Source organism: Lepisosteus platostomus, chromosome 13 (genome assembly GCF_059453375.1).
Source record: "Lepisosteus platostomus isolate fLepPlt1 chromosome 13, fLepPlt1.hap1, whole genome shotgun sequence".
Lineage (NCBI taxonomy): Eukaryota > Metazoa > Chordata > Actinopteri > Semionotiformes > Lepisosteidae > Lepisosteus > Lepisosteus platostomus.
In genome coordinates this window covers 3,719,650-3,747,255 of record NC_142623.1, presented here as the reverse complement: position 1 = coordinate 3,747,255, position 27,606 = coordinate 3,719,650, and the positions used below count along the sequence as shown (strand labels likewise).

The following is a 27,606-nucleotide window of genomic DNA, read 5'->3' as shown; positions in this document are numbered from 1 at the left end:
TACATCCATTCTTGGAAATAAGATGATGGTGTGAACTGTGTAATCATATTTATGAGCCGGAAGGAATTAAGGACTGCACACCAACACTTACGCAATTTATAGCAGTAGAACTACACTGCCAACTCAAGCATATTTCCATTCAATGAAACATCCTTTAATTGTTCAACACGGCCTGACCATGAAAGCAGATATACCTCCAAAGGCAGGGTAATTGCACTCTGTGAGTTCATTAAAGCTCTCCAATAACTTTAATCATGTGTTGCTAACTAATATTGCCCTGTCAATGGGGCTCTGGGACACAAAGCACACTTGCAGAAAAAGAGCTGGGGAGAAGGCCTGTGTTAATTATTACACAATGGACAGAAGTGACCACCAACACTAGCTGTTTGTCCTCGGTGACCCCGGGTCAACGGTGAGCGGACAGAGATGAGCTCTGGACTACCGGGAAACAATGGCCATCCCTGGACAGCGGCGCTCCTCACCGGGGTTTCTGCGGACATATGCCAGACCTGCGATCCGGACCGGAGGCTGTGCTCACAGATGGGGGCGGCAGGCAACTGCACGTTGCCAGGGTGAGTGAAAACAACCATAGGTAACACCTCGGGACAATGGGGATGATGAAGGGGAGCGAGGCCGTGAATGCGCGGAGAGGGATTAGTGTGCCGCTGGCCTGGCGGGCCGGGCATTGTACGAGCAGCAGGGGTGTGCAGATTGGGGAGACAAAACATTCTGCACGCACCACTGGGCAGCCAACTGTTCAGAAGTGTGACCCGCACACTGCCACAGCGCTTCCCGAAGGGGCAGTACTGCCTGGCGGTGACGGGGAGGGGGTGGGGGTGCAGAAAATGTGACCAGACTTCAGACCCGACCGACACAACGAGAGGAGCAGAGCTCTCCAGCCAGTTCTCACCATGAGCACTCCCCCTCCGAGCTGCTGTCAGCTTGAGCTGAGCTGGCGTCCAGTCCAGTCCGGTCCGGGCCCCAGAAGGATGACCACAGTGCCCGAAGAGCTCCACAGACAACCTGGGAGCTCCTGCGCGGCCCTGAAGGAACCGCAGCCAGCGGCCTTTGTTTGTGTTTCTCAAAAAGGCAACGTTTAAAACTGGACATGAAAACTCTTCATGTGAATGCTTCTCACTCCATCGGGATTTGTACTCTGTATAGTCCATATATACTATATATTTTTTATGTATGTACTTCGACCTTGAAGTCCACTTACATTTATGCCCATACAGTCTGTATATATCAGTATTAAGTCGTTTAGTCCATATACAGCATATCTGTAGTAAAACTGTATTGTCTATATATAAATATGAATTTATGCACTGACACTGATACTGTGTTTGGGACTGAAAAATGCAATTAATATGAAACTGTAATATATACCAATACATCCATTTAAGAATCATAGAGTTTGAATCAGTTTTAGCTAATTGGTGCTTTATCCCATTTCTGCGAATGTGGAGTTTTTTCAGGGAAACATGATTAAGCCTGAGACTGATCGAAAAGAAAGAGAAAAGTCCTTATTATTGATGTATCGCACTCTGGTGTATTTTCCCCTGAATCCAGCCAGGTTGGATATGGAGTTAGGGGGCAGGAAAGGTGTGCTGCAGTATTGGTTTACCATAGGAGAACTGGTAACACATTACATGAAAACAGAATCCCAACCACAAAGGTCTCTGACGATGTCTGCTATGCACCCATATACTGTACACCTGTATAATTTCTGCAACCTTTCCTTCTGTTTAAGACACCCAAATGTCTTCTAATATTACCAAGAATTTACAGAAAATAAATTATTTGTATGAACCTCAGTTTATTTGCTAATAATGGGGTCATATTAGACCCAAAATCAGAACTGCACCAATCAAGAACCTCCTTGTGCAGACAAGACAGCTCAACAGATTTCACTGGAAAGAAATGAAACAGGCCTGCTCGTCACTCACAGCCCTGCTGTACCTGTCTTATCAAACACAGTTTTAAACACAATTCTGAAAAAAAATATTAGTCCTATAAATTCACTGCACACATGCTGATGTTTGTTGTCACGATTTAAGTGTGGCCAGGACTGGACAGGAGTGGACAATTCTTTCAGGGGCCTGGACAGCAAAACAGAGATTCTGACTGCTTAACCAGAGAGCTTGGACTGGCCAGATGTGACGCCAGAGTTTAGAGTTTAGTGAATGTGACCGTTAAAAGGGGCTTGGTGAGGTGTTCTGTGTGTGCAAGCCACTGGAAAGGGTTTTTTGCTTTGCTCCAAAAACCTGGTGTGTTTGTCTGAAGTGACTGTTTTTCCCATTGTGCCATCATGACCTCAGTCAGCCTCCTGGTACTTTAGGCATAATTTATGGTCAGGAAACACCACGAAATGGGCTTGTATATTGGCAACCTGCTGATTCGTCTTTTCAGGCTTCCAGAAGTAGGCTGTGCCTTTTAAACCTTTGCTTTCTAACTGATAATAAATTATTTTCTGTTGTGCAGGGAGCCATTTAAAGAACCCAGAGTAAGGGCAGATCATTTTCCCTCTTGTAAACCAGGCTTAATGATTAAGAAACAGAAAACTACCGGGGAAAGTTTTTTTTAGGTGTTAAAGCTACTCATAAAATTCTTCTTTTATACCCGCTTTTAAAAAAAGTGAAACTGTTACAGGCTGAATAGATCAAAAAGGGTATTCAGACCTCTTTAGGAGACTTTTTGTGATGACCCAAATATAAAAAGGAATAAAAAGCACCTTTAAAGCCTTTTGAATCCTTCTTACACTGAAATAAAAGAATGAGCCTTATGACAACAAGGCAAAGTTTGCTTTACATCTTTGCATTTTTATTGAGCCTCAATGGCAGCTAATCTAGTGTGATCTGCTGTTGCTACAAGCACATGTTCTCCGCTCGCCCAGCACAAAAGATTCATTTTCTGGTCATCTGAGCTCTTTCAGAAGGAGTGAACCAGAGGAAAATGAACAGGGAGCTCGGAAAAAAAGGAGTCCTGGAGCAAGAGTGTCTGAGAGGACACAAAAGGGGAATCTTGCAAAGCAGCAACCGGAGGAACCCTGATACTTTGATAGGGGGCAAAGCGATTGAAGGGATAAAGTCTAGTATCAGTGCTGGGGAGCGCAGAGAGCGTGGGTTTGGGGGTGAGGGGGAAATCTGCTTCAAAGAGACCCCCAGATTTCACTCATTTCCCATCTCACTGTGTGGCCTGCAATCAGAACTCAAATGAATAAAGAATGGGAGAAACTTTCACACTCGGCGCTCCCAGCTGAGTGGGTTCAGGATGCTGCCTATCCAGCTTTGAAAGAGCACCCTCTTGTAAAAGCCCTTGTATGTTGTGTGACGTGTTAAGAAGATTACGTATTGCTGATATGTGTGGGTGTTTGTGTTTAAAACAAGTATTTGGTGTCAGGCAGTGTAATTCCAGAGGGGTACAATGACAGAAAAGCACCCTGTCGTCAGCTCCACAGATGGGACTAATGATTAAACAGAACCGGAGTTCTTAATCACAGCATGATTAAAAGTGAAAAAGCACGCTATACAAAGGCATGAAATGGTTGGAAGCCCAGTTTCACTTTGGCTTTCACAAAGGCATCACGTTGCTTCCCCAGAAAGATGCGCCGTTTTATTTTTAAGTGAACAAGAAGCACAGGTGAGGGCTCGGCGGGGTCTGGGAAAACCCCAGAACTATCGATTTTTGCTTTTTGCTTCATTACGGGCAGATTGTAGATCAAAACAAAACCGGTCCAAGAAATGATTGACGACCCAAACCTCACGTTTGATGACACGTTGGTTTTTTTAATTTCAAGAAGTTCGAGGAAAGAATTCGCCAGCGTTGCCTGAGTTTGGGGTTTCTGCCTGATGATGTGAAAGTCCATATGTTATAAATAGGCATCCTGACTGTCGCCAAGACTGCTTTCGCCACCGGGTTTAAATGATAGAGGCACAATGAGTGATCAAGCTTTCACAGCTCCGCTTGGCTATGTTCTCTTTATCCCCAGACATAATGACACGCCAAAGGGGAGCAAGGTCCTTTCCTGGCCTGCTTGGTTGTTTGATGCCATGATGAAGTGCTGTTCCAGGATTAATCCTGGACAAGTACCCTCTTGACAGTAAGAGCCCTCAGACGTGAGAGCCTCCATCCGCATCCCAGAACACACGTTCCCACCACCCGGAAAAAAGGGTTCCAGCCAGCAACCCGGTCTGGAAGCAGATCCCTGGCCTAGAATGAAATCGATCTCGTTTTTTTGTTTTGTTTTGTTTTTAGATAACAAATTTGTTTGCAAATAGGCGATATTCGGCAGTCAATTGTCTGAGCGAAAGCTGTGGACCCGGCCAGCCAGCTGTGATGTCTCTCTGATGCTCCTGTCCTTACCTGGAGGATGAGAAGGAGTCGGCGGATGGCAGCACCCAAAGAGTCGTCCAGCAAGGAGGGGCTGTGGAGGGGCGAGCTGGGGAGGTCCCAGCCAGGCCTGCCCAATCAAGAGTGAGATCCAGGCCAGGGGACGGAAGTGGCGATCAAGGGGAAGTGTGTTTAACACTGATAACCGGGGGCACTTCTGCATTGAAATAGTGGCGGAAGCTGAGAACGAGTTACCCCACCATGTTGTGGAGAAACAGGCGCCGGCGTCCTTCAGGAAATGACTGGAGGCAAACTCTGGGATCAATTCACCGCAAGCAGCCAAATAAGACAAACTGTCCGAATGGGCGGATTCAGATGTGTTCGTGGTCGGTCTGTAGCAGAAAAGAAAGAGAACCTCAACATTGCGGAGCAGTTTAATCCAGTTTAGGTTTCACCAGCTGCCGAAAATCGGAACAGTGAAGCAGGAAAAATGTTTATTTTACGCTGCTCCCTTTTTATCCATCAATGTCATTTTGTTGGCATTTCAAACTGTTGTTTGAGAGCAAATTCCCAGCTAAATATACAGTAAGGTGTTAGGTAGTACGGTTAGGTGACAGGTCAGGTGACAGGTGACCTGATCATCGCTGTTGCACTGGTACTCGTTCCTACAAGTACGAGTACAAGTACGAGTGGGGGCTTCACAGAGCCTCATCCTCATGGCCAGGCTGCTGGTCCCTCTTACCCAAGCAGAGTAAATCCAGTCCTGTACCTCTGCTCTTCTCACAGAAGGGTTGATCTGAAGCTGTTTAACTCCAAACAAATGACCAAACAGAGAATATTCAGAACCTGGTGCTGGCTTATGATACAAGAACCTGCAACTTGCAATGACCTGAAATGGTTCAGTCTGCCGTGAATAAGAAAGGTTTCTTGCCCTCTGCACTGATACTGGATGCTCAAAGCTCACAGCTTCTAGCTGAGGGAGTGAAGCTGTGTGGCTGGGAACCAATGCTGTCTAAATTAGCTGGGAATCCTTACTACTGCTGCTGTGTGCCCTTTAGCCCCTTTCTGCATATGGGTTTTTCCAGCACGTCCTTGGCTCTCCCTCAGGAAATTCCTGAAAAGAATGTGGAGGCTCCATCACTTCAGGATTTAATTTTCCGCTCTCTGCTGCGATTTACCCTTGTATCAATCCTTTCGACTTCCTTGTCTGATATAGAGAAGGAAAAGAAACGTCTGGTCTCGGGACTTCCACCTAACTGATGGCGTTAATGTTGGACTAGTTTTTTAGGGATGCTATTGCTGACAATCTACAGCATATTGTTCATTGTTAATATATAAGATACAACTGAAAACTTTGAACTCCTTCAGTTGGCAGAAGAAAAGACGAACCTCACTCCATTTGTGGATAGACATGATGCTTCATATTTCATGTTTAGTTTACTTGTGGGTTGCTTCATATGATGTATCTGATTATCAAGGTAATTCTGAGATAATAAGAAAGGGCACAGGTTTTTTTCTGTGTGTGTGCGTAGTGGGGTGATGTGAACAGAGTTTTGGACGGACTGCAGAATGTCCCAGAGATCCCCCGGTGAGCTGTCCACTCTTCGGTGAAATTCCACAGCTAACTGCTCATCTAAGGGGATCTACCAGACAATAATCATAAAAAAGGTTGACAGAGTTCATGCTAAACGTACGCAGCGTACGCACACAGAAGCCTGAGTCATCTGTGTCACTGATCAGAGACTGTGTGCTCATTATTGGAATGTTGCTTTCCAGTAATGTCATTTCACTGGAAGCCAGATGCAGCTCATCTGACTGCAGGGCCAGTCGTCACAGAGATGTGGCTAATGGTGATCTTCACTACGACTTCTCTATAAAATCGCCTCTCTGTAAAAAAAAGAAATATCTGAGAAAGTTCACAGCTCCTGAGATCTTTGATTCAAATTGTCTGTATCAAGAGTAATGAGCTTCCTCGATCGCAGAGGTTATTAACTCTTTGAAAAACCAGGCTGAAATTCGGTGAAGTGAGCAGAAAGGATTACTGGAGAAAGATTTTGCAGATTAGTTTGTACAGTGTATTGCGACCTTTGTATTTTAGTTTTTCATAGCACATTTACTCCAATATCACATATGAAACTAAGCTTGACAGACTTCTAAAAGACTGACCTAGAATCACCTCAGCTTTCAAACACTGTCGTGTAGCAGTACCTGTTCACCGCAGTCTCCAGAAATACTTTGCCTTTTTCCTGCATAAGTAATCAAATTAATCCCTCATGAAAGGCACATTGTTCTGTGTATCTTCACCAACTTTTGAAAACCTTATTTTTTTGTAGTGACCGATTAATTATGGGTCAATGCGACTGAAATGGCTTATGAAAAACGTATTTGCAGAAATATCCTAAACGAATATTGCTTTTCCTCTTTAAAATTAGACATTCCCCCTAGGAAACTTGCACTGCGGATTTCCATTTAAAATATCCAACGCACTTTAAGGTATTGTAAAACTGCGCATGACAATGGTGTTTGACATCGGAGCTTAGCCTTAGTCCCCTGTTCGCTAGTGTCAGTGCTCTATGATAGAGTGAGCAATAGTGATGTTAATGAGTGCAGGAAGGGCTGAAGAGATTCCAGTACTGTAAATCAATACCCACACTAGAGGTGGGCTTAAAATGTTAACCAGCTTAATTTAAGAGGTTTACGACAGAATGGGGGCAGGAGAGCAACAATGTCAGGCCTAGACAGTAGATGTTCCCAGGTACTGTATCTTCTCAAGCCTGCTCATAGTGCCATGAGATCTCGTTGAGTGAGCATGGTTACATCCACAGCCTGTTTATGGTTCAGCTGTATAGAAGTTCCTTTCATCCGTTAACCATGGCAATCTGCCCATTAAGCCCCCGCTCGTTAAAGTGTTCAAACCAAACTGCAGCTTATCACGTTTGTAGGTCCACGCATTGACAATGCCGCATGGATTTAAGAACCTAAGAAGTGTCACAAATGAGAGGAAGGCCGCTCAGAGCCTGTTTGGACGCTGGAAGGCTTTCATCCAGCCGTTTCTTGAAAAAAAGCAGGGTTTCGGCTTCAACAACATGGCCACGGAGCTTGTTCCATACGCCAGTCCACCCTTTGCGTAACAGGAAGACCGCATTTCTTATTCCTTAGCATCCAAACACCACATTTCCCTCTGTTTCTGTCCCCACACTTAATTTCCTGCGCTTCCTTCAGCCAGACTTGTGTGTCCAGTGAAGAAGCAGTAAAAGCTGTCTTGTTAATTGAATTTATACTTTAGTGAGAGATTGTGCATTTAGGTTGGATCCTTGTAATTCTTGTAGTGTTGTTTTTTTTTCAATGCCAGATTCACAGACAGGCAGCTACGCTATGCAGTGAAGTTAGGGCTGGGCTCTGCACGTGTGGAAATGCATTGTTGATGTGGAATGGCTGGGCAGACAGGTGGTACAAAATGAGACAACCTACAGGACCTACCTGAAAGAGATCCCCATTCTCAAAAGTCAGGACCGTACACTACGGTTCACTGGCACATGGCAGGGAAAATTATCTCCCACTAACATTCTTATTTTTGTACAATATTATTGTTTTTGCCCAGGGAATAAATCGTTCGTGTTAGTATTGCACACTCTTGCAAATATTTTGTTTTCTGTGCCCCTTTCGTCCGAGTTCAATGCTTAACAATCAGATTACTTAATTAAACCACTCAAAACATATGAGAAGACAATGAACCCGTTTCATATACACAATTCCACGCAGAACTAACAGTGCCACAAAAAAAGAGAAAGGATTAAAGGACCAAATAAAAGGCTTAGCGAAGTATGTTACAGTCGTTAGAACAATATCTCTTAGACCACATGTGCATCTTCAAGCCTCGCGCTTCTGCGGACAAGAGTGCAATTTGGTGCTTGAGGAGTTAATGTGGGCTAAGGGGGATTAAGTGCTTGAGAAGTTAAACGGACCAGTGAGTGTACACCCCCTCTGTGATTGGATGTCATCCTAGCAACCTCATTATGCAGCTCATTGTTCCTTTGTGACAGCGACCCTATAAATCAGCCACATCCAAACAGGATCACCAGCGGGCTCTGCCAGACTGCTGGAGGTGCTCTGTGCTGCTAGCTAGAGATCAGGCTATTTCTACACCTATACAGCCAGTTTTCAGAAAAACCATTGTGTTCCTCAGGTGCAGACGGAAGAGCTTCAGAGTTCATTCGTTTAAGTACTGTTTTTCCAGCTTGAGCTAGAGAGGCTCCTCCTTCGATTTTCTTATCCATTTTTTGGGGGGTTTCGCATTCAGAAGCCGATATGGACTCGGACGCCGGATCCGCCTCGAGCCGGTCCTCTTCCCCGGAGTTCGTGGAGGAGGCCGGGGCCTTCTTCTCCAACCGGATGTTCCGGGCCTACTGCCGGGACCAGGAGCAGGAGCTGGAGCCGGAGCAGGAGCAGGAGCAGCCGCGCACCAGCCTGCTGCCCAAAGAGGGGAGCAGCGGGGTGGGCGCAGGGGCCGGGGGCAGCGGCGGCCGGGCCAAGCCCAAGAGGGGGCTGACGGAGGACGACCTGCAGGGCCTGCGGCTGAAGGTGAACAGCCGGGAGCGGAAGAGGATGCACGATCTGAACCAGGCCATGGACGGGCTGCGGGAGGTGATGCCCTACGCCCAGGGGCCCTCGGTCCGGAAGCTCTCCAAGATCTCCACCCTGCTCCTGGCCAGGAACTACATCCTCATGCTGTCCAGCTCCCTGGAGGAGATGAAGAAGCTGGTGAGCGACGTCTACGGTGGGAGCCACCCCAGCCATGTGCCCCGTTGTAGCCCGGTGGGGACCTCCCCTGCCCAGCTGCCCCTACACCCCCTGGCCCAGTCCCTCCACTCCCTTGTGGGCACCACATCCACCGCCACCCACTCCTCTCCTTCTGCAGGCTACCTGGGGTTCAGGCCTCCCCTGCAGACTCTGCTGAAGGAGCTCAGCAGCCCCTCCAATCTCGGGGTCTCCTACAGGCACCTCACCGGCATGCCCTGTCCTTGTTCGCTGTGCCAGCCTCTGCCAGCCTCCACGGCAAGTTTACCCAGTTGTCTATGAGCAAGTGAGGCAGGACTGTGCTGGGAACTGAGCTCTAACTTTCGGGATTTCTGGGGAAGCTTCCCGCCTCTTTGTTGCTACAACAGGCTGCGATCTGGATAGCTGACTTTTGTGTTCTCTTCAATGATTGGGCCAGCTTTCAAAACGAAAGGGACTGTATCTCCTTCATTGTGGTATCTTGTAGATATCTGTAAAGTTTGTAGAAGAAGAGAAGACTATTCTTGTTTTGTTTTATTAAAGAATGTTTTTTGTGTAAGCTGCTATTTTTATACATAATAACTTTTGTTAAGTGTACATTTTTCTAAGCAGAGTCTAGTTTATTACTGGCCATATGTCTAGCACATCTTTATTTTGTTCTCTGCCTTTCTTTCTTGAAGGCCTGGGATTCTTTTTGACTGTAAAACAGCTAGATGACAAGACAGCTGCTACCCCTTAAATTGTCTTGCTGGGCTGAAAGAAAACAACTTGTTAAAAATGGTGGAGAAAGCGTGTTTGTACAAATTGTGTTTTTCCCCGAATAAAGTTTTAAGAAACTTGTTAGATCTGATTTTATCCTTTCATTTTTTTATAACAATTGATTAAATTAATTCCCTGGCAGCACCGGTTTTAAAATTTTATAAGAATGTAGTCCACAACCATATTTCTTTATGGCTAAGGGCTTTTATACACACTGTAGTTGTCTGTTTTTCAGATTTTACGTGGTATATTGTGTTTTAGGTTTTTTTGTCATGTTCTGAACATGATTCTGAAAGTGATTGTCATGATTTGTCATGATTAACTGTCCTTCAATATTCAAAATGTGACAGTTTCAAATATAAAAGGGAGTGTTGTAATGGGAATCATGTGCATTTGTGGGGATTAGAAATACTCTTTATTGCCTTTTTTCCCAATATATCATTTTTTGAAACCTTGTCACAGAGATTTAGTTTAACTGTTATGGCGTTGAAGGTAAAGAGTGATCCATATTTCCAAGAAGGAGGTTGTTTTTCATATGCGATGTTCTAATCATTCTTTTAACAAGCACTCACTCTTGGTGCACTGACTTTCTTTGGCGAAACTATGAATGAACTCATTACAGAACAGAACCCATTTCGCCAGGAGACATATACAGTAAGTGAAAACTGCGAGGGTTCACATTCCACCTAGGCACAAAAACTTTCACAACTGCTAGCCGTTTGCTTTCTGTGGTCTCTACTTGAGGGGCGGACGGTGATCTTTTTCTCGGAGGATTCATGGGGTGAAGACCCTAGGAATAAACTAAAGAGACAGCTCGTGTTTCTCAGTTGCTAACCAGCTGTAAAGAATACAGCAGTGCTGCCATTGTTGCAGCAATAGAATGTGACTGGCACTGTGACAGCTATAAATCATGAATTCTAAGGACTTATTTGACCATGTTGATGAAAAGCAAACATGACCATTTTGTCAGCAATTCATGACACAGTCCTATGTTTATTTGCTTTACTCTGATTTAGCTTTGTATTAACTGGATTCTGAAAAATGATTGCCTTAACATATAATACATTCTTTAGCGTACAGCCATAATATAACTGAATTCTTATATTTATCATGACATAATAAGTATTATTTATGTTAATAAAAAACATGCGTGTGTCATGCACTTGTAAATATAGTGACTCCCGTAGAGTCACAGCAAACTACACTAAACAAGGGTTTCATTTATCTGTAGCAAAGTTATACATCATTTGAGATGCTTTCTTGGGTCATGCTTGAAATGTTATGAGTTCAACGACTCTTCAAAGCTTTTTTGTCCTCAGCACCCGAAGAAAATGGATAAACCAGACATGTTGATTTCACAGCGTATTAGTAAGACCTGATTATTATCACAAATGTCATTATTCTTCCTCCCTCGTCCTTCCCTTTTATTTTCATTTGGAAATAACCTTCCCAGTGCATCTTCCTTAAACTGAGTTTTTTTCCCCCTAAGTTAAAACAATAGGGTTAGCTTTTCAACCTCTGCTATTCACAAACAAATCCTGAACTGATTTTTTAAATAAAAAAATGTTTCACTTTCCACACTCACGCCAACACACAACACAGCACACGGCGGGCGGCTGTCCCGCGTTCCGCTCTGCCAAAACCCTGAGCCGGAATTCTGCAGTGCCGCGCCGGAGGGTTAAGGAGGGAGGAAGGGTGCGTTTTAATGAAGGGGCATTCTCCTTGTCCTTGTTTCCCTCTGCAGATCCTCCCACTTGGGGGAACCAAGCCCCACGAGGAATGAGCTCCAGCCGCAGAGCTGGACAATGGTGCCGGTGAGGAACAATGGGCCCGCTCCTCACTCGTGCCTCTGACACAGGGCCAGCCATTCAATATCCATTTCATCATAGTAACAAGCGCTGCCGGGCCAAAAGGCCTGACACTCACCAGAACAAAGGCACTTAGGACTAATTTATGAAGCCGTATTGACATTCTAAAGATTGCCCCTTTGTTCACAGCCCGGCGCTGCCATCAGCTGTGGGCAGGGCGGAGGCGAGGCAGCTGGGAGCCATGAGACAGCGGTCCCACCGTGGGGGCGCCGGCGCCGATGTCACCTGGGCCCAACCCCCCCCCCTCTCCCCCCCGGCACTGCGGCTCAGCCAGCCCAGGTGGGAAAAAAGGGAAACGGAACACATTTTGGGGATTAGGGGAAACACATAACGGGCTCTTTTTGGTAGATAATTAGCGACACTGACTTCTGCCGAACTGGTGCACTCCTGGTTGGGAACAGATGGCGTGAAACCCTGACAGTGCCATCGTATTTTACGCTTGTGTTAACGAGACCCACGGTCCTCCTGCGATGGCTTCACCTCAGATTAAATGTCTCCTGCCGTGATCGACAGTGCCCAGTTATTGATTGGGGGATGCTCTTAGGGATCATGTGCGAAAAAAGAGTAGAGGGGCAAATTTTTTCAAAAAGAGAAACTAAGCAAATAAACTAGCGTGTTAACCCAGGAACGACAGTGAATTGATTGTGTTACCCTATAACAAACTCAGGAACTCGGGCAGACAGGAAGTAAATGAAATCTGTTGTCATGACACCCAGGCTGCCTCTGATGCCGTTCGGGCCTTCTGAAGTGTCTTGTTTTGTAAATGTTTCATGAAAAGATTGTCTGCTCCGTATTTAGAAACGTCAGAATGGTATTGCAGAACACAGTTACCTCACGGCAACATGACAGATGGTATGGGTAAAATAAGGAAATGTAAATCGATAGGTTGGAATGCCGAGCTGACTGCTGGAGAGAGACAAAGATAGACAGAGCTAATTAGAAAACTGAAGGGATCATTAGCAAGATTGGGGGCTGTACAGGGCAGACATATTGCAGAACATACGCACACAATATGTGGTTCTGGGTGCTCAGGGAATCTTCAATTAGGAAAGTGGGATGTTCCAGAAGCATGCAGCCTGACCCTGCTGCCTCAGAGGAACAGCTCTTTTCGCTCAAAATGCTAATACAGGAGACACAGATGGGGCAGGGTCACAGCCCCAGCACTGACACATTCACTGGGAGGCTCAGGTGGAGATTAGCAGAATTACACACTCGTTTGATGCAGTTAGGACGTGCTTTTATTTCAGTAAGAAAACCTTCCTTCTCGTTAAGTGTAGCACACAAGAAAGAGCTGTAAATGTATTGATACATAGGCTTATTTCCTATCAAGAGAAACATATTGGTCCTATATAAAGAGGAGCCCTCTTTAAAATCTTTCATCCAGGGTAGCTTTGCAATCAGAACAGGTTGCGATGGATGAAGGCACTAAAGTAGTTCTGCTCAAGGGCTGATGAGACCAAAATCCGCGAGAAAGCAAGGAGAATTCACAAATTTCGCATAACATGTGCTGTAATCGAAAAACGTTCTTTTGAAAGTACGGTAGCTAGTGGTACATCCGCCTGAATAAGTTTAACACAACATTTTCAATTCTCTTGTTAAAGAATGAGGACATACAGAAAAGTATTGGGCCTGATGCAATTGACATATCGATCTGTTACCGATAGTTTTTCAAATTAATTGCTTCGCTTCCTGAATAAAGATCGCATCCGAGCTCCCTCGTCTTCCGCGTTCCAACGAAAAACTAGTTTGATCTCTCCAGGACACCGTAGTCCCCATGGTTACTGTAATCTTGATTTTTGTACATGGGCTTACTTCCAATATTTACGATGACTTTCCACTTTCTTGTATAGAGAAAATTGGTTTACAGTGTCTGCCGGGAAAAAAAATCATGGTTCTCTTACTTATATTATTTCGGTCCCTTTCTTCGTGGAAGGGTCAGAGTTCAGTAAATATTGATGATGTCATGCAGTGAAGATGGCTGAAGGGTGAGTATTGTGTCGCCGAATGTTTTTATTGTTTATTCTCTTCTAACCCTCTGTATCATTGCAGGCATACACTGGTGTCGTATTTTGCACCAGGTACCTGAACATTTTTAAACTTTCGTGCGGTTTGACAGATCCGGGAAAGTGTCTTTCGAATACTCCAGAGCAACCGCCTTGGTTTGTTTACAAAAGAAAAATCCAATATATATAGTAATTTTGAGGAGGAAGAAAAAATAACAGCTGTGCAGTGACCTCTATTTTTTCGGATCGTACTGCAATTTGTCGTAGTGTGATGCCGTTTCTTAATAACGATTAAATATGTTTAAAAAAAACAGTTGTTTTAGGAATCATGTTTTGCAGATTTCTTGGAAGTTATATACTGTAGCTGGGGTGCAGGTTAGCCATCTCTGTGCTGATCTGTATCACAAGCTCAATGGAGTCTTTCTTAGTGAAGTGTACTCTTTGAGTTTAGTTGGAAGATAGAAAAAAAAACACACAACACACACACAATATGCTGCGTGTGGCAGTGCAAATATTGTGTCTAGTGTCTCAGGTTTGATCTGTCTGTTTCTGTCCAGGGAAGGAGGATGGTGGGGTGGCTGGATCCAGCAGAGCTTTCAGTCAGTCAAAGAGAAGGTAGGCTCTTTGCTCTTTAATCCAATAATCTGATCAGGTTTTAGCAATTCCATGTGCGTATGCATGGACCTTATACTGTGTAATGTATTTTAACCCCCCTCCAACCTGCCAGGTTGAAAAAGGACCTGACAATCTATTTACAATAACAGCTGGTGTTTAAATATAATATTGAAATGTTAATGTTATTGGAAGACAAAGATGCAGATTAATTTGTACTGGAATGATTTTGCATGTGATATAACTGATCCTTTTTTTTCTGATTTTGCCCAAAACAAATTCCTGTGCTTCACAACAGAGTTTAGCCTGATGTTTGAAAGTTACACAGCATGTGTTCTGTGGTGAATGGCAGTGTCTTAATTCACTCATTCTGTGGTGCATTACAGTATAAAAAGTTTAGAACAATATATAGACTTACTGAAAAAGTAAGATGTAGGGATTTTTAAAAAGCATATGGTTGTAAAATGTCTGCAGTAGGTTATAGTTGTGGATAGATAGATACTTTATTGATCCCGTGAGGGAAATTGCAGAAGAGGGTTGGATTTGTGAAAAGTCAAGTTAAGCTATACAGTATGCATGCAATGCACTGAACTGTTTTCTATAGAAAGTGTCGCTGTCTCTAATCAGATCTTTTGTCATCGTTCACAGTCTGCTGAAGCTTACGAGTTTCTGAAGCGTGATCTGACGGAGTTCACCCATGTAGTCCAGCATGATACGGCGTGCACCATTGCAGCCACAGCCAGTGCAGTGAAGGAGAAGCTAGCAGTAAGTGTTGGGCTGGGTGTGCGGTAAGGAATATGGAGCAAATACAGTTTAAAAATGGGATTAGTGCTAAACTGGCCTGCTGTTTAATCCTCATTTGTACTCATTGTACTCTCCTTGCAGTTCTGGAATTCAAACTAAGGCCCCAGAGCTGAGAGGCAACAATGCTAGCCACTGCACCACCAGGCTGCCCCACACATATACACTGCTGTACAAAAGTCTCAGACACAATCAGGAGTCACTATATGTGTTATTAGCATCAGTAAAAACTTCCACTTATATTTTCTACTATAAATACATTGACTATTATTATGAAACCTATTACTTGTTCCTTTGCAGTCTACGCATGCAGACGCAGTTACCCACCTGTATTATTATGACAGCTTTGTATGGAGCCTAAGCTTGTCAGTTAGCAATCTGTAATTCACATTCATCAGAATCTTCAAAAACTGGATCACAAAAGAAGGAAGAAACACTAAACAGAGCGGAACAATGCAGAATGTGTAAGAGGTTTGTGAAATAAGCTCAAATGTATGTAAAACAGGCCTCCTTCCTAGGTGACCTGGCTGTTCTTGGTCTTTAGGTGGAAGGGTCCTCTGAGACGACTCAGAAAGTCAAGAAGGGTCTGTCCAATATACTGGGGGTGATAACGGACACGCTTGCTCCCCCTCCTGACAAAACCATAGACTGCGATGTCATCACGCTGGTAGCCACCCCAGCTGGTACAACAGAGGTGTATGACAGTACCAAGGTATGCCTTCCTGTCATGCACATATCCTCGCCCTCTCTAAAACACATTTTATCATTCTTTGCTTCTGTCTTCAAACTGAAAATTATAAAGTCGATTCCTGTTGTGTTTTGTATATTATGTATACTTATATAATTATATATTATATATATATTATATTATATCATGTTCCTACTTGTGTTTTGGTATTCTTATATTAACTGTGTATCATTCAACAATAAAATAACTTCATATGGATGATCACTCTGTTGTTTTTTTTCATTCTTTAGGCTCGTCTGTATAGCTTGCAGGCTGACCCCGCTACCTATTGCAATGAGCCAGATGGTATGTTACATTTGTCTCTCCCAGCATCCTCTTACTGTAAATGGTGTCTTTACCAAGGTTAGAACTAGTGATCCGGTTAACACTTAATAGCGCAGGGTTTTATGTTTTTCCATTTGAACCCACACACAGACATTTTTGTATGTGGGCATACATCCAGTTAAATAATTCCTTTAAGCCAGGATCTTTGTGTAGTATGGAGTATTTTCTTAAGATTAGTTTAAAGAAACTGTAAACTAAGTTGGAAGAAGATATTTATGATGGCTGACATGCAATACAGTTTATGTTGAGTCATTTGTTTCTCATTCAGTGTTAGAAATCTGCCTGGCAAGGCATCTTATGAGATCTTCATTTTACTGATAAGACTGCAAATTTGTGTTCTTTCCCTACTTGATTAAGTGCTGATAATATGCATATTGAAGTTTTCACTTTTTATGAGTCGTGTGGTTTTGTCCATGTTTTTTTTTTTTTTTTTTTTAATCCAGGACCTCCAGAAAAGTTTGATGCCTGGCTTTCAGGCTTCAGTCTGGAAGAGAAGAAAGGAGAGATCTCTGAGCTTCTTGTCAGCAGCCCATCCATTCGAGCACTCTACACCAAAATGGTACAAAGTCCTATGAGTCCAAAACATGTGACATTTTAGTCTGCTTATGCTGAAGAGCACTGTGCCATGATTTACTTGTTAAACTTGACATCACAGGTCATTTCTAAGTTTTCCACCACATCCACATCTATATGTCACACAAGTAGACACTGCAAATCAGTGCTCAGTGTTGTAGGTTCCTTCTTATATATTAAACAAGCACCATGGGAATTTTAGACACAGGTGCTCAATAAAATGAAATTAGTTATTAACAATCACTCATTGGTATGCTGTGCACTGTGAATTTGTTTTTTGTTCATAAAAGCATTATTCTAATGCAGTGTTTTTAACTGATTTTTTAGGTTCCAGCAGCAGTGGCTCATTCTGAATTTTGGCAGCGGTATTTCTACAGGGTGTATCAGCTGGATCAGGTGAGTTGGGGGAAATGTAATAGTTATGAAGTCCTTCTCTCTGCCAACAGTATTCGGCACAGCTGTGATATGCTCTGTGAAACTTAGAAGGTATTTTTAATGAGAGTTAGTAAAGATGTGTTCATCTTTAGCATCAGCAGCAACACTGTTAACAGCTTAGTGACTTATTTGAGATATTCCTTGCTTAGTGTGAAACTATTTCCATTTATTAGGATTAAAAGGAGACTGGAAATCCCCAGTATGTCTAAAGGTTTACCTGTACAATACTGCTTGTCCTTTAGGAATACTTGTTTAGGATTCTACTTTGTTTAGTTTGGCCTGATGGCGTAATTCTGTTCCTTTTCCTTTGTGATGACACTTATTACCCCACTGCATTTAACTCGTGGCATGTGCCATCTAGTGGTGAAACATTGCATTTTTGCTTTGTGTTGCGATTTTAGTCAAGTTGTAATTTAGAGACATTGTATGCAAAGACTTTTTTACTCCACATATTTCATGTTATCACATTGTTGTCAGGTTTCCTCTCTGGAAAGTTTGGTTTGTTTTTTTTGTGGCCTCTGCTTTGGTAACCATTCATTAAGGAAATAATTAAAGTAGACAGCTGCGTCAGCATGCGTAGGCCACAAAGGAACAAGTTAAGGTTCATTCAAGGCTGAAAAGAGAAGAAAAGAAACAACGTTTCGGCTCTGTGGAGCTTTCTTTGGGTGCCTCCACAGCCGAAGTGTTTACTTTCTTTTCAGCCTTGAATAAACCTTTACTTGTTCCTGTTAAGGAAGTAAGCTGTTCATCGTGCTGCTGTTGTTCTACACAGGAGGAAGCCAGAAGAGTGGCCCTGAAACAAAGAGCGGAGCAGACATCCCACTCTGAGGAGCTAGGCTGGGAAGAAGAGGAAGGTATCTAGGCATTTCTAAGAAACTGTTAAACAGTTTGTTTCCCTGTAAAAGTGTCAGCAGGTGCAACTGTGCAAACCACCTCCTTCTGCTTTGATGTGGTTGCACCTTAAAAAGAGTGTCATTTAGATTTATTTTTTTCTACAGTGTTCATTTAATACAGTACTCTACTGAATGGTTAGAAAGCCCTGCTCCCGTGTCAAAAGGAAGAAAATCTCTATAACCGCTGAACTAATTTGTCTAAAATTCCTCAGGGCTCACGGGTGGTATCATGGATGCCCTGGGGGAGAGACATGTTGTTGACATGTTGAGACTTGATGACTACCCTACTTTTCGATTTATCTCTGGAAATGGTCTCTTGCTTCCCTCTTGTTTGGGTACAGATGAGTTCTTAGGAGGAGGAGGAACAGCATCACGCCCGGACCTCAAGCTGCTGGGTGAATCGCGCCTCTTGCCCCCGAACGCCACTGCCTCCGGAATGACGGCTCCGACCAGATCTGCTCCGGAATCCCGGGAAGTGTCCTTGACCGGAGACGTAGCCGGCCTGCTGCAAGACCACACCGCGACGCCTTCGGCGAGCAGCGAGAGTTTGAGCCTGGTGACGCAGATCGAAAACCGCGCTTCGGCCGAGACGGAACGGCGCAGCACCGTAGAGGAAGTCGCCCAGAAATTATCGGAAGCTAGCCTTGAGGAGACGGATTTAAGCCAGAAAACAATGCGGGCAGCTGACGGGCCCTTGGGAATGGACAAGATGGCCGACTTGGAGGGGGGGCAGACTCGCCTGGGTGAGGAAATGCCGAAAGACACAAGTGAGCCAAGAGCCACTACAAAGTCAGAGACTGTGAAAGAAGAAGGACCCACGGACCTGCGAGTTTTCGAGCTGAACTCTGATAGCGGAAAATCCACTCCATCAAACAACGGCAAGAAAGGTAACGTTCAGACCTCTCAAGTGGTGTGACTTCAGGATTAACTCTGTGGCGAGAGGTTGTCAACAACAGTATTGTGCACAAAGGGAAATTCACAGTACAGTATTGTGAAAGGAATTATTATTGACACTGTGAGTGTGAAAGCTCAAGTATATACTCACTGGCTGAAATATTAACCCCAACCCAGTGGCTTGTTGGGGAAACAGATTATACCGGACTGGCACACTTGCCCCAAACTTTTAAAATATTTGTAGCTCAGTTCCATTCCATTCTACTAGCAGAACTGCCTTTAGTTGCAATGTGGTTGAAAGTAAAGGTGCGTGGAATTGAACTGCACATTCCAACGTTTCCACCACTTTACAGTAAGATGGACAATATCTGGGTATTGCTCTGGCCATGGAATGTGATGCCTCATGCCAATCACTCATGCGTTGCCTGCCACCAAGTCTGTTCAATTGACTGGTGATCCCTAGTGTTTTGTTCAGTGTGTGTATCGGCCACTGTTTTCTTACAGCGAGAAAGATCAGTGTATCATTGAAACAGTTTGTAGCTTCTGGTCGTGGCTTGTTTGAACAGGTCGGATAGCATCAGTGTTTTGCACTGGAATTTCTCAAATATTATTTCGAATATGTTTGCTGCAGGATCAAGCACGGACATTAGCGAGGACTGGGAAAAGGATTTTGATTTAGACATGACTGAAGAAGAGGTCCAGCTAGCACTTTCTAAAGTAGAAGCCTCAGGAGAAGTAAGTTTCTTATTGTTCAAGGTCCAGTTAATACAGCAACATTTTAATTACTCAAAACAAAACATTACAGTTTAATATACTGTATGTTTGAAATGAAGTGTGCAATGCATTTTCAGAAAGACTTGAGAAATGGCTTAATTTGGATTATTTCACTTCTTGTTCTTTCTACCAATAGATCCTTACTGTATTGTAATAGTTTCTTGGTAACTGCAGTAAGGTAAAGCTGTTTGGTAATCAAGAAAAAATAGCTTTTTATTTGATGCTGAATTGTCTGTGCTGGAGTGTACTCAAATTATGCAGTAAAATATTTAATGCAGCCGTCACAGTAATTATGTTCTAGACTCATAATTACTTTTAAATGCGTTTTACAGTTTGAACAGGATTTAAGAACTCGCTGAACATTTAAAAATGTCTTATTTTTCATTTCAGCTGGTGGATGAAGATTGGGAGGACTGGGAATGAAAATAAGGAAAAATCATTTCATTGAGTTTCATGCGGAATTCTACAACAAGAACCATGCTTAATGTATAATTGTTTAGTCCATGCCTTGGCCATATTTCCCTTTATACAAGTAGAGGAATATTGGATGGGTTTAAACTCCACCATTGAAATACTGGCTAAATATGCTGACCCCATGAAAGATTCAAGGCATTATCAGATTGCTCCCTTAAAAGCTTATCCTTATGTCATACTTTTTACATGTTCTCTACAGTAATTATTCTATATTTTGGGGGTCAAAATGGGAACAGTTTCTGATTATTTCTTTAGAGTAAATTGGCTCTGTAGTTTCAGGAGGTTGCTCTCATATCTAACTATAACGCTTTCTGGTAAAGGAAATGGTGTATAAATTATTTAATTTTTTTTCATGGGTTAAGTGTAAAAGTTTTCCAAATATTATTAAAATGTGTTAATCAACACTGCAATCCTAATTCTAAATTGTAGGCAAGAAAATGTAATTTTCAGTTTGGGGCTTTTAAATCCCAGTCTGGTATTTATTTTCCATAAAAGATGCTTAATATCTGTTAGAGGATAGGATTCTATATATGAGCAGAGTATTTTTGGAATATGGTATATAGATAAGCCTTTGTGTAATCACTTTGACTTACACTTTAGTAGCTCATAAGTACATTAACAGACCAATACTTTATTCTATGACAGTCATGCATTGTAATGGTACATAATAAGTATTGCATTATGTAATATTTGTGGCCTCGCTGAAAGCTCGGTGAAGGCAAAAGTGTTAAATGAACTGATTATTATGCAGTACGAACTCCATGTACCTCATGTTTGTCTGTAAACATAGAAAAGCAGCCAATGGTGATGAACTGCTATTCTTTTCCATTCTGCACTGCCATTTGTCCTGTTTCTTTAAGATGCATTATACATCTGCTTAAAACACTTTTTGACCTACAGCCAACAGATGTGGGATTAGAAAAAAACAGGCTTTCATTTGGAGTTGTTTCATTTTTTTTGGTTAGGAATTTTCCTTTCCAAGCCTTGAAAATGGCCAACCCTGTTTAATATACCTGTTTAATATATAATATTCAGGAAGTGAATTTAAAATGCTTTAACATTGCTGGGTAAATGGATGCATCAAAAACCTGATGTCAAACGACAGAGACAGCAGATTTCCTCCTGCTGCAGCAGCCAACAAATAAGTGTGATTCTGGAGACAGTTTGAGACTTGCATAAGCAGCGGAGTGTTGTATGTCGCTGTAGAAAGAGGGTACAGCACCCTGCCAGGACTGTGGTTGAAGTCTTTAAAGAGTGTGAAGTTGCCGGGGGGCAGCGGCGTAAATGATCACCAGATTTTCTCTTGCACTCACATGTTGGTTAGTATTCAAGATTGTTGTTCCTCACCCAGCTCTACCAGCGTCCTGTTCACCTGAGTCCGTTTTTAGAAGTGACAAAATCGCATCTTCCAGGGCCAGGTATCAAAGACTGCAGTTTCCATCGCCTGTGCTTGTACTATAAAAGGCTTTGTATAGCATGTTGGTATGGTCAATTTGAGCAGCATGGTTTATATGTAGATTTTCTTTCACTTAAATAATGTTTGGTTGCTGAGAAAGGTGTTGCTTGAATTCTTCTTTTCTGAAACTCGTACGTACTTACCTCCTGAAGTTTCAGTGCAAAGTATTGTTTGATATTTTCTGTATTGCCAAGTAGCATTATTCTAATATAATAGCACGTCTAGTATACACTGCTGTGCAAAGGACATCTTGGACCCAGGCAGGAGTTAGAATACTGTATCTTATGAGCAACAACACTTTATGCAGCATTTCCACTCCTGTTTCCACTATTATGACAACTTGACTATTATTAAAAGAGCTTTGTTTGGGTGAAAGGAACCTCATCTTATCATTTACCAATCCTGAATTCACACTAATCAGAATCTGATTGTTGTAGTGGATATTGGCTCATTGTCAGGTACTAAACCATTATTAACATAAGTGGGTACTCTATGTGTCCATTAACCAAAAGAAAGCTTTTTCAACTAAAACAAATACAGATCTGGTAGGAATGAGTGTTAAAATGGCTAAAAACCCAGTAAAGCCTGACAATATAATTGTTTTTTGCATAGTAAGAATAAAACGCTGAGAAGATCAGAACAAAGCCACTTTTACGATTTGTGCGCAGAGGTGTAGATACTGTTACAGATGTTGTATATGATTTCTCTCCTTTCGGGGAAAACACAAACATTTCAACTGAAATTAAACCTTAACTGTGATACGTGGATGGCACACTTCTTTGAAACAAGGAATAATAGCCTTGCCTTCTGTGTCCTGTACGTGGAGTATTGTTTTGCTTTTGGGTGAATACGCTCAATATGCTTTATTCATGGACCGGCAGTATGCGTTTAACAGTTATCAATTCCTGTAATCACCTAGGGTGTTACTATTATGTGAACTTCTGTAGCAGGTACAAGACGCCGTATTGTAACAGCAGACCGCACCTGTATCAGCTTGGAGCACGGTGTACATCTTCGGCTGAGATCCGTGTTCAGCCTTAAAAAGTCCCTAACCCCACATCATGTGCGAGCTTACGATTCGCTCCCGGCGTGGAGAAAACTGCCCACAGTGGATCGCTTTTCCCCCGTAAGAGCAATAAAGAGTCAAAATAAGCACACAGTTGCGCGTCTACGATACAATAGTCAAATCAGTAAAGTAGTGAAGATAAAATGTGTAAAAACTAAACTTGATATAAGGTCAAAGAGCGGCTGTGTTCAAGACAATACTCGAATACCCCTCAGTCGACCTTTTCAGTCCTTTCTACCGCTTCCTCTGAGCCAAGACGTCTTACAGCTAGTGGGGAATTGAACGATTCCTTTTAATTGCATTTTTACAACCCTTTTTGCAGAAGTGATGTTAAAAACTGGGAGGATGATCGCCGATGAACATCACCGAGTAGGCGAGGCAAAGTCAAGCAGCAGCCAAGAAAACGGCCATTGAAAAATCGCTAACGAAGTATCACACATCAAGAGTTTTTGTCTCTACGGGTGGGAATAGTGGGTTCGAAGCAAGATTTCTGAGTTCTGTGAACAGTGCCATGTAACTCTTAAAACCTCGTACCCGTTTTTTTTTCCTAAAATGTTCGTCGAGTTAGGGTGTTGCAAGAATAGTACCAGTGTTAAGGAGAAAAGCATCTATAATCATGTGGATACTTGCTGCTTAAGGTCTTCGAATGTGCAATGCTTCAAGGATCTGGTCGCTTTCAGTAAACCCGCATTCAAACATAAAAAAGGGATTCAAAGGAACAAGTAATAGGTTTATTCCATGCTGAAAAAAAACAACGTTTCGGCCTTCTTCAGGTGTGAACCCTAAAAAAGGACTTTATTGGCATAGGCGAATATAACAGTGTTACCCAAAGCAGCTAACATTTAACACAGCATTTACAATGAAACATTTAAACGATTCAACCAATCAGACACCACCTTTTCTACAGCGACTCTTTCAACAACAGACAGGTGATTGGACCAATGAGGTGGGAGCAGGAGGGAGGGGCAGAGGAGGGGTGTTGATTTAAATCGCCCTTAAAGGCGCTTGTTGAAACAATTAACACGTGGGTAAAGTGGCTCTGGTTTTGTTTGGTTTTATACAAAGCGTCAACACATCTTTTACAAGGTTTAAAAAATGTGTTGTTAAGAAGCAACGTCGTTACCACGGAAACCACCAGTTTTTATTATGAGGTTTACGGTGCCATTATGATACTGAGCTACGAGATAAGGTATCAGGTCTAGTCGTAGCTGGGATTAATGCAACATTTTTAAACGCTTTATGAAAGACGGCTGCATTGTATGTTCTGCTTCTTCTTATAAGAAATTATAAGATTTTCTGTCTTCACGGAAATAACCCTTTCCAGTTTGAAATTTGAAAGGTAAAATGTCGGTGGTTTGATGAGGTATATTTAAATGCAGAAATGTATAATGAATGTTCACCGCATCATTGCTTTTGAATAATACTTCATGGGAAAGTACAACTCATGAAACATCGAAGCAATAATGTTTTTAATTCTTGAGACTTAAAAAAAGAGAACATTAGTGAAACATGTATAGAACTTGTAAGAGTTAACGTATAGTTTCCTTCTGCCATCGGTGGTTAAAATGAATATTGGGCCTGCGTGTGACCCATGTGTGTTTAGCACGTTATCGAGATACCTGTAATCTTTGCATAACAAAATAAACCATATTATCTCTGTGCATGTACTAATATTACTCATACTATATCGCTAATATTAATATTTTCAGCTTGGTGTCAGTATTCTCAGGTAAAAACACCTGAGATTAAGTATCACATCAGTATCATAAAGGCCTGGGTGGGCCAACCTGTCCGTTTCTACAGGGTCCAGAAGGTGTAAATACTGTAAATCAGCCTTTAATTCTCCATTTGTGAAGACTTGAAACTCACGGGTTTTTGTCGGGCTGGGGAACAGCTTCAGTTGTGTCGGCGGTGACCATGGTCTTGTCTTGGGAGCTCACAGGTTACCAGAATTTTCATTTCAAATAATCTGTACAGCTCCTACAGTCCAAAGGCATGCTGGTGGGTAAATTGGCTTCTGGGAAAACTGGCCCTGGAGCGAGAGTGTGTGTGCGTGTTTGTGTCTATGGTGGACTGGCGTCCTGTCCAGGGTGTACCCTGCCTTGTGCCTGTTGTTTACCAGGTGAGGAGTCACCCTCCCAGCATTCCCTGTACCTGATAAGGCCGATTAGAAAACTGCTGAATGCATAACTGCTGAACAGGATTTGCTGAAACTGTCACAGCCATGCCAATCCAGGCTCTTAGAAATTGATTCCAAGGTGGGCCACTCCCCAGCATCAGGATTTTCCAGGCCTGCACAATCTCTTTCCATCTCACTTTTGCATCTTTCACCTCTTGCAGCATTCAATCACAGTGGGTTATTAAAAGGGCACCTAACTAGTTGTTTGTGGCACCATGGTTTTGCAAGGCAGTGAGAAGGTGAGCCATAGTGCTTCTTGGAGGGGTGAAAGGTCGAGTGAATCTGGCTGTCCTGATAATTAGGGACGGAGTGCTGAGACCTGTTGTGTGTTAGCAGAAGATGGGCACGGTTCATACGTATGTACCTCATCCACTCTGTTAATGTCATAAAAGCAGTTTCGATAGCATGGTGTGTTGCAGAGTCATTGATCGGTGGTCAACCACCCACTGACTGGTGGTTAAAAAGGTCTCCTCTTTTCCCACCAGGTGTCATGAGCTCTGAAGGCTGCAGTCACGGGAGGAGGTTCCCGCTCGAAGCTGGTGACTGCTCAGCTCCCCGGCCAGCTGCTGAGAGGCACACGCCCGAGGATCTGACAGGACCGGTCCCCCCGACTCGGTGAGCACAGGGGTGACACTGCCTCTGCCCAGAGCACAGCTCCTGAGTTCAGTCGCAGGCTGTGTGTTTGGACAGGAGAGAACGGGCTTTTTAAACAATCTTGTTTTGTCGTTTATTAGCATGTTTCAACTGAAGCGTGCACGCTTGCAGGTTTACATGTTAGCAATCCCAAATCAAACAGACTCCATCAGTGGGAGGCTGTGTGTGATTGTCTTCATGAGCACAGAGCAGAAGTTCCATCACCCTCTAAGGCCCAGAACAATCACTAGACCTTTTGTCTGTTTGGTCAAAACTCAAAGCAAGGTCGTGCTCGTTTGTGTTTGTGGAGCCAGGATGGCCTTGTGCGTTTGCTGCAGGGAACTCCTCACATACCTCTCTCTTCTGCAAACACATGACGCCGCTTTAGAGAAGATCTTGTTGCCATAAAAAACACTATATGGGCTGTGAGCCAAGACTGCCAAATCCAAACTCAGAATGTTTATAATCGGCCCAGAGTCCAGAGGGGATGCCAAGAATCAGGTTCCCCCCATTTGTCCACTTTTTGTTTACCCAGCAGCTTTATCGCCCTGCAACTCACTGCTGGCAGCCCACTGAATCTCAGCAGGTGTGAGGGTGGTCACTACCTCATAGGAGACCTTCTGGGAAAGCTAAGGCTGCTGCTGGAAGAGGTGTTAGTGGGACCAGTAGGAAGCGCTCACCCTGTGGTCTGTGTGGGTCCAGTGCAGTGCCCCAGTGCAGTGATGGAGACACTATACCTTGAGAAAAGGAACCATCCTTTGAATGAAACAGAAAACCATGGTCATTAAAAACCCCTGAACGTTTTTCGAAAAGAGGAGGAGTGTTACCTCAGTGACTTGGCCAATACTCCCCTTGGCCTTTACCAGTCATAGCCTCCTAATAATCCCATCTCTGAACTGGCTTCATCACTCTGCTCTCCTTCCCACTGAGAGCTGGTGTGTGGGGAGCGGACTGGTGCACTCTGGCTGCCATCACATCGTCCAAGTTGGTGCTGCACATTGGTGGTGGTGGAAGAGAGCCTCCATGACCTGTGAAGCGCTTTGAGTGGAGTACTTAAAAAAAAAAAGTGCTATGTAAGTGTAAGGAATTTTTGTTATTATCTGTTCCTCAGGCAGCTGAGACGATGCCCTGGCAGTCATTGTCTGAATGTGTGGAGGGAGGTGGCTTGGGAGAGCACCGTTAATGGGGACACATCAAGCACAGGCCCCTGAGCGCAGCAGCAGAGAGAATCTTAGACACAGCTCAGACAGCAGTGGCGTACGAGGGACCGGCTGCTTGGCAGGAAAAGTACAGTCTTACGTGAAATAAAAAAACCTTAAAGTTTAGTTTTGGTGCAGTGATTTCTTTTGATATGCTTGCTTTTTGAACTTAATCTGTGGTTGTAAAACCTTGTTTGGAAGGGTGATCATTGTTTTCTTAACAGACCCAAGGAGCAGAATTAGCATTGACTGCTTGAACTATGATATTTATCAGGGATCTAGACTTTTTTAAATAGGGGTTTTAATTGATTTTATTGCAAACGAGTACTTATTTCTGGTTAACATGTTTTTTGAAAGACAGCAAGTCTGTGCCATGTGTCAGGCGTGGTTTTGATGCCTGGCTGTTTGATTGTCTCAGAGCTGTTGCGGTTTCCTTTTCCCAGAGTGAGGCGGATTAAGCACGGATGATCTTAACTGTGGGTCTGTCTTCTTCACCTTGTTCTTAACTCCAAATGCATCAGGGCCCTAATTCACAGCAGACTGCACAATCAAACTTGCAGCACCTTCCTTCTTCCATTTGTTCCAAGACTCTCTTGTACAGGAGGGGGAGGGTATTGAGGATGGATAGAACAAGCAGTGGCCCTTTCATTTGATTGTGAAGAAATTGTCTCCAGTGCATTTTTCATTTATGCCAAATGAATGGTTGTTGTTCTTAAACAGGAAGTAACTGAATTCTGTCATGTATGTCCTGAATTATGATATAGATTGGGAGATATAGATCTCCCACAGTTCTGCAGGTGTTATAGGAAA

General features: G+C 43.2%; 2 protein-coding genes and 1 long non-coding RNA gene across 5 annotated transcripts; 2 read left to right on the top strand and 1 right to left on the bottom strand.

Annotated features, from left to right (window-relative positions):
* Positions 1-27: 27 nt before the first annotated feature.
* olig4 (oligodendrocyte transcription factor 4) lies at positions 28-12,225 on the top strand. Of its 3 annotated transcripts, XR_015925894.1 has the most exons (3): positions 494-572; positions 11,609-11,678; positions 11,862-12,225. XR_015925894.1 is itself a non-coding variant. In XM_088602619.1 (2 exons), exons 1-2 carry the CDS (start codon positions 452-454, stop codon positions 9,406-9,408), a joined length of 900 nt encoding a protein of 299 aa, XP_088458745.1. In that variant the 5' UTR covers positions 28-451; the 3' UTR covers positions 9,409-9,948. The 3 variants fall into 3 exon arrangements, 1 of the variants encoding a protein (XP_088458745.1); XM_088602619.1 differs by lacking the exons at positions 11,609-11,678; positions 11,862-12,225 and adding an exon at positions 8,630-9,948 and having other exon boundaries at positions 28-572; XR_015925893.1 differs by lacking the exon at positions 11,609-11,678 and having other exon boundaries at positions 492-572.
* LOC148649659 (uncharacterized) lies at positions 3,765-4,411 on the bottom strand. Its single transcript, XR_015925895.1, has 2 exons — positions 4,363-4,411; positions 3,765-4,209 (listed from the first exon to the last, which is right to left on the bottom strand). It is a non-coding gene; the product is annotated as an uncharacterized LOC148649659 (long non-coding RNA).
* Positions 12,226-13,596: 1,371 nt separating the features above from the next.
* bsdc1 (BSD domain containing 1) lies at positions 13,597-26,922 on the top strand. The gene is made up of 13 exons (XM_088602618.1): positions 13,597-13,717; positions 14,293-14,350; positions 14,996-15,112; positions 15,693-15,860; positions 16,127-16,181; positions 16,664-16,779; positions 17,121-17,189; positions 18,001-18,082; positions 18,463-19,008; positions 19,647-19,750; positions 20,180-23,809; positions 25,450-25,579; positions 26,709-26,922. The coding sequence occupies exons 1-11, from the start codon at positions 13,707-13,709 to the stop codon at positions 20,210-20,212; spliced, it is 1,359 nt and encodes a 452-aa protein (XP_088458744.1). The 5' UTR covers positions 13,597-13,706; the 3' UTR covers positions 20,213-23,809; positions 25,450-25,579; positions 26,709-26,922.
* The last annotated feature ends 684 nt before the right edge of the window (positions 26,923-27,606 follow it).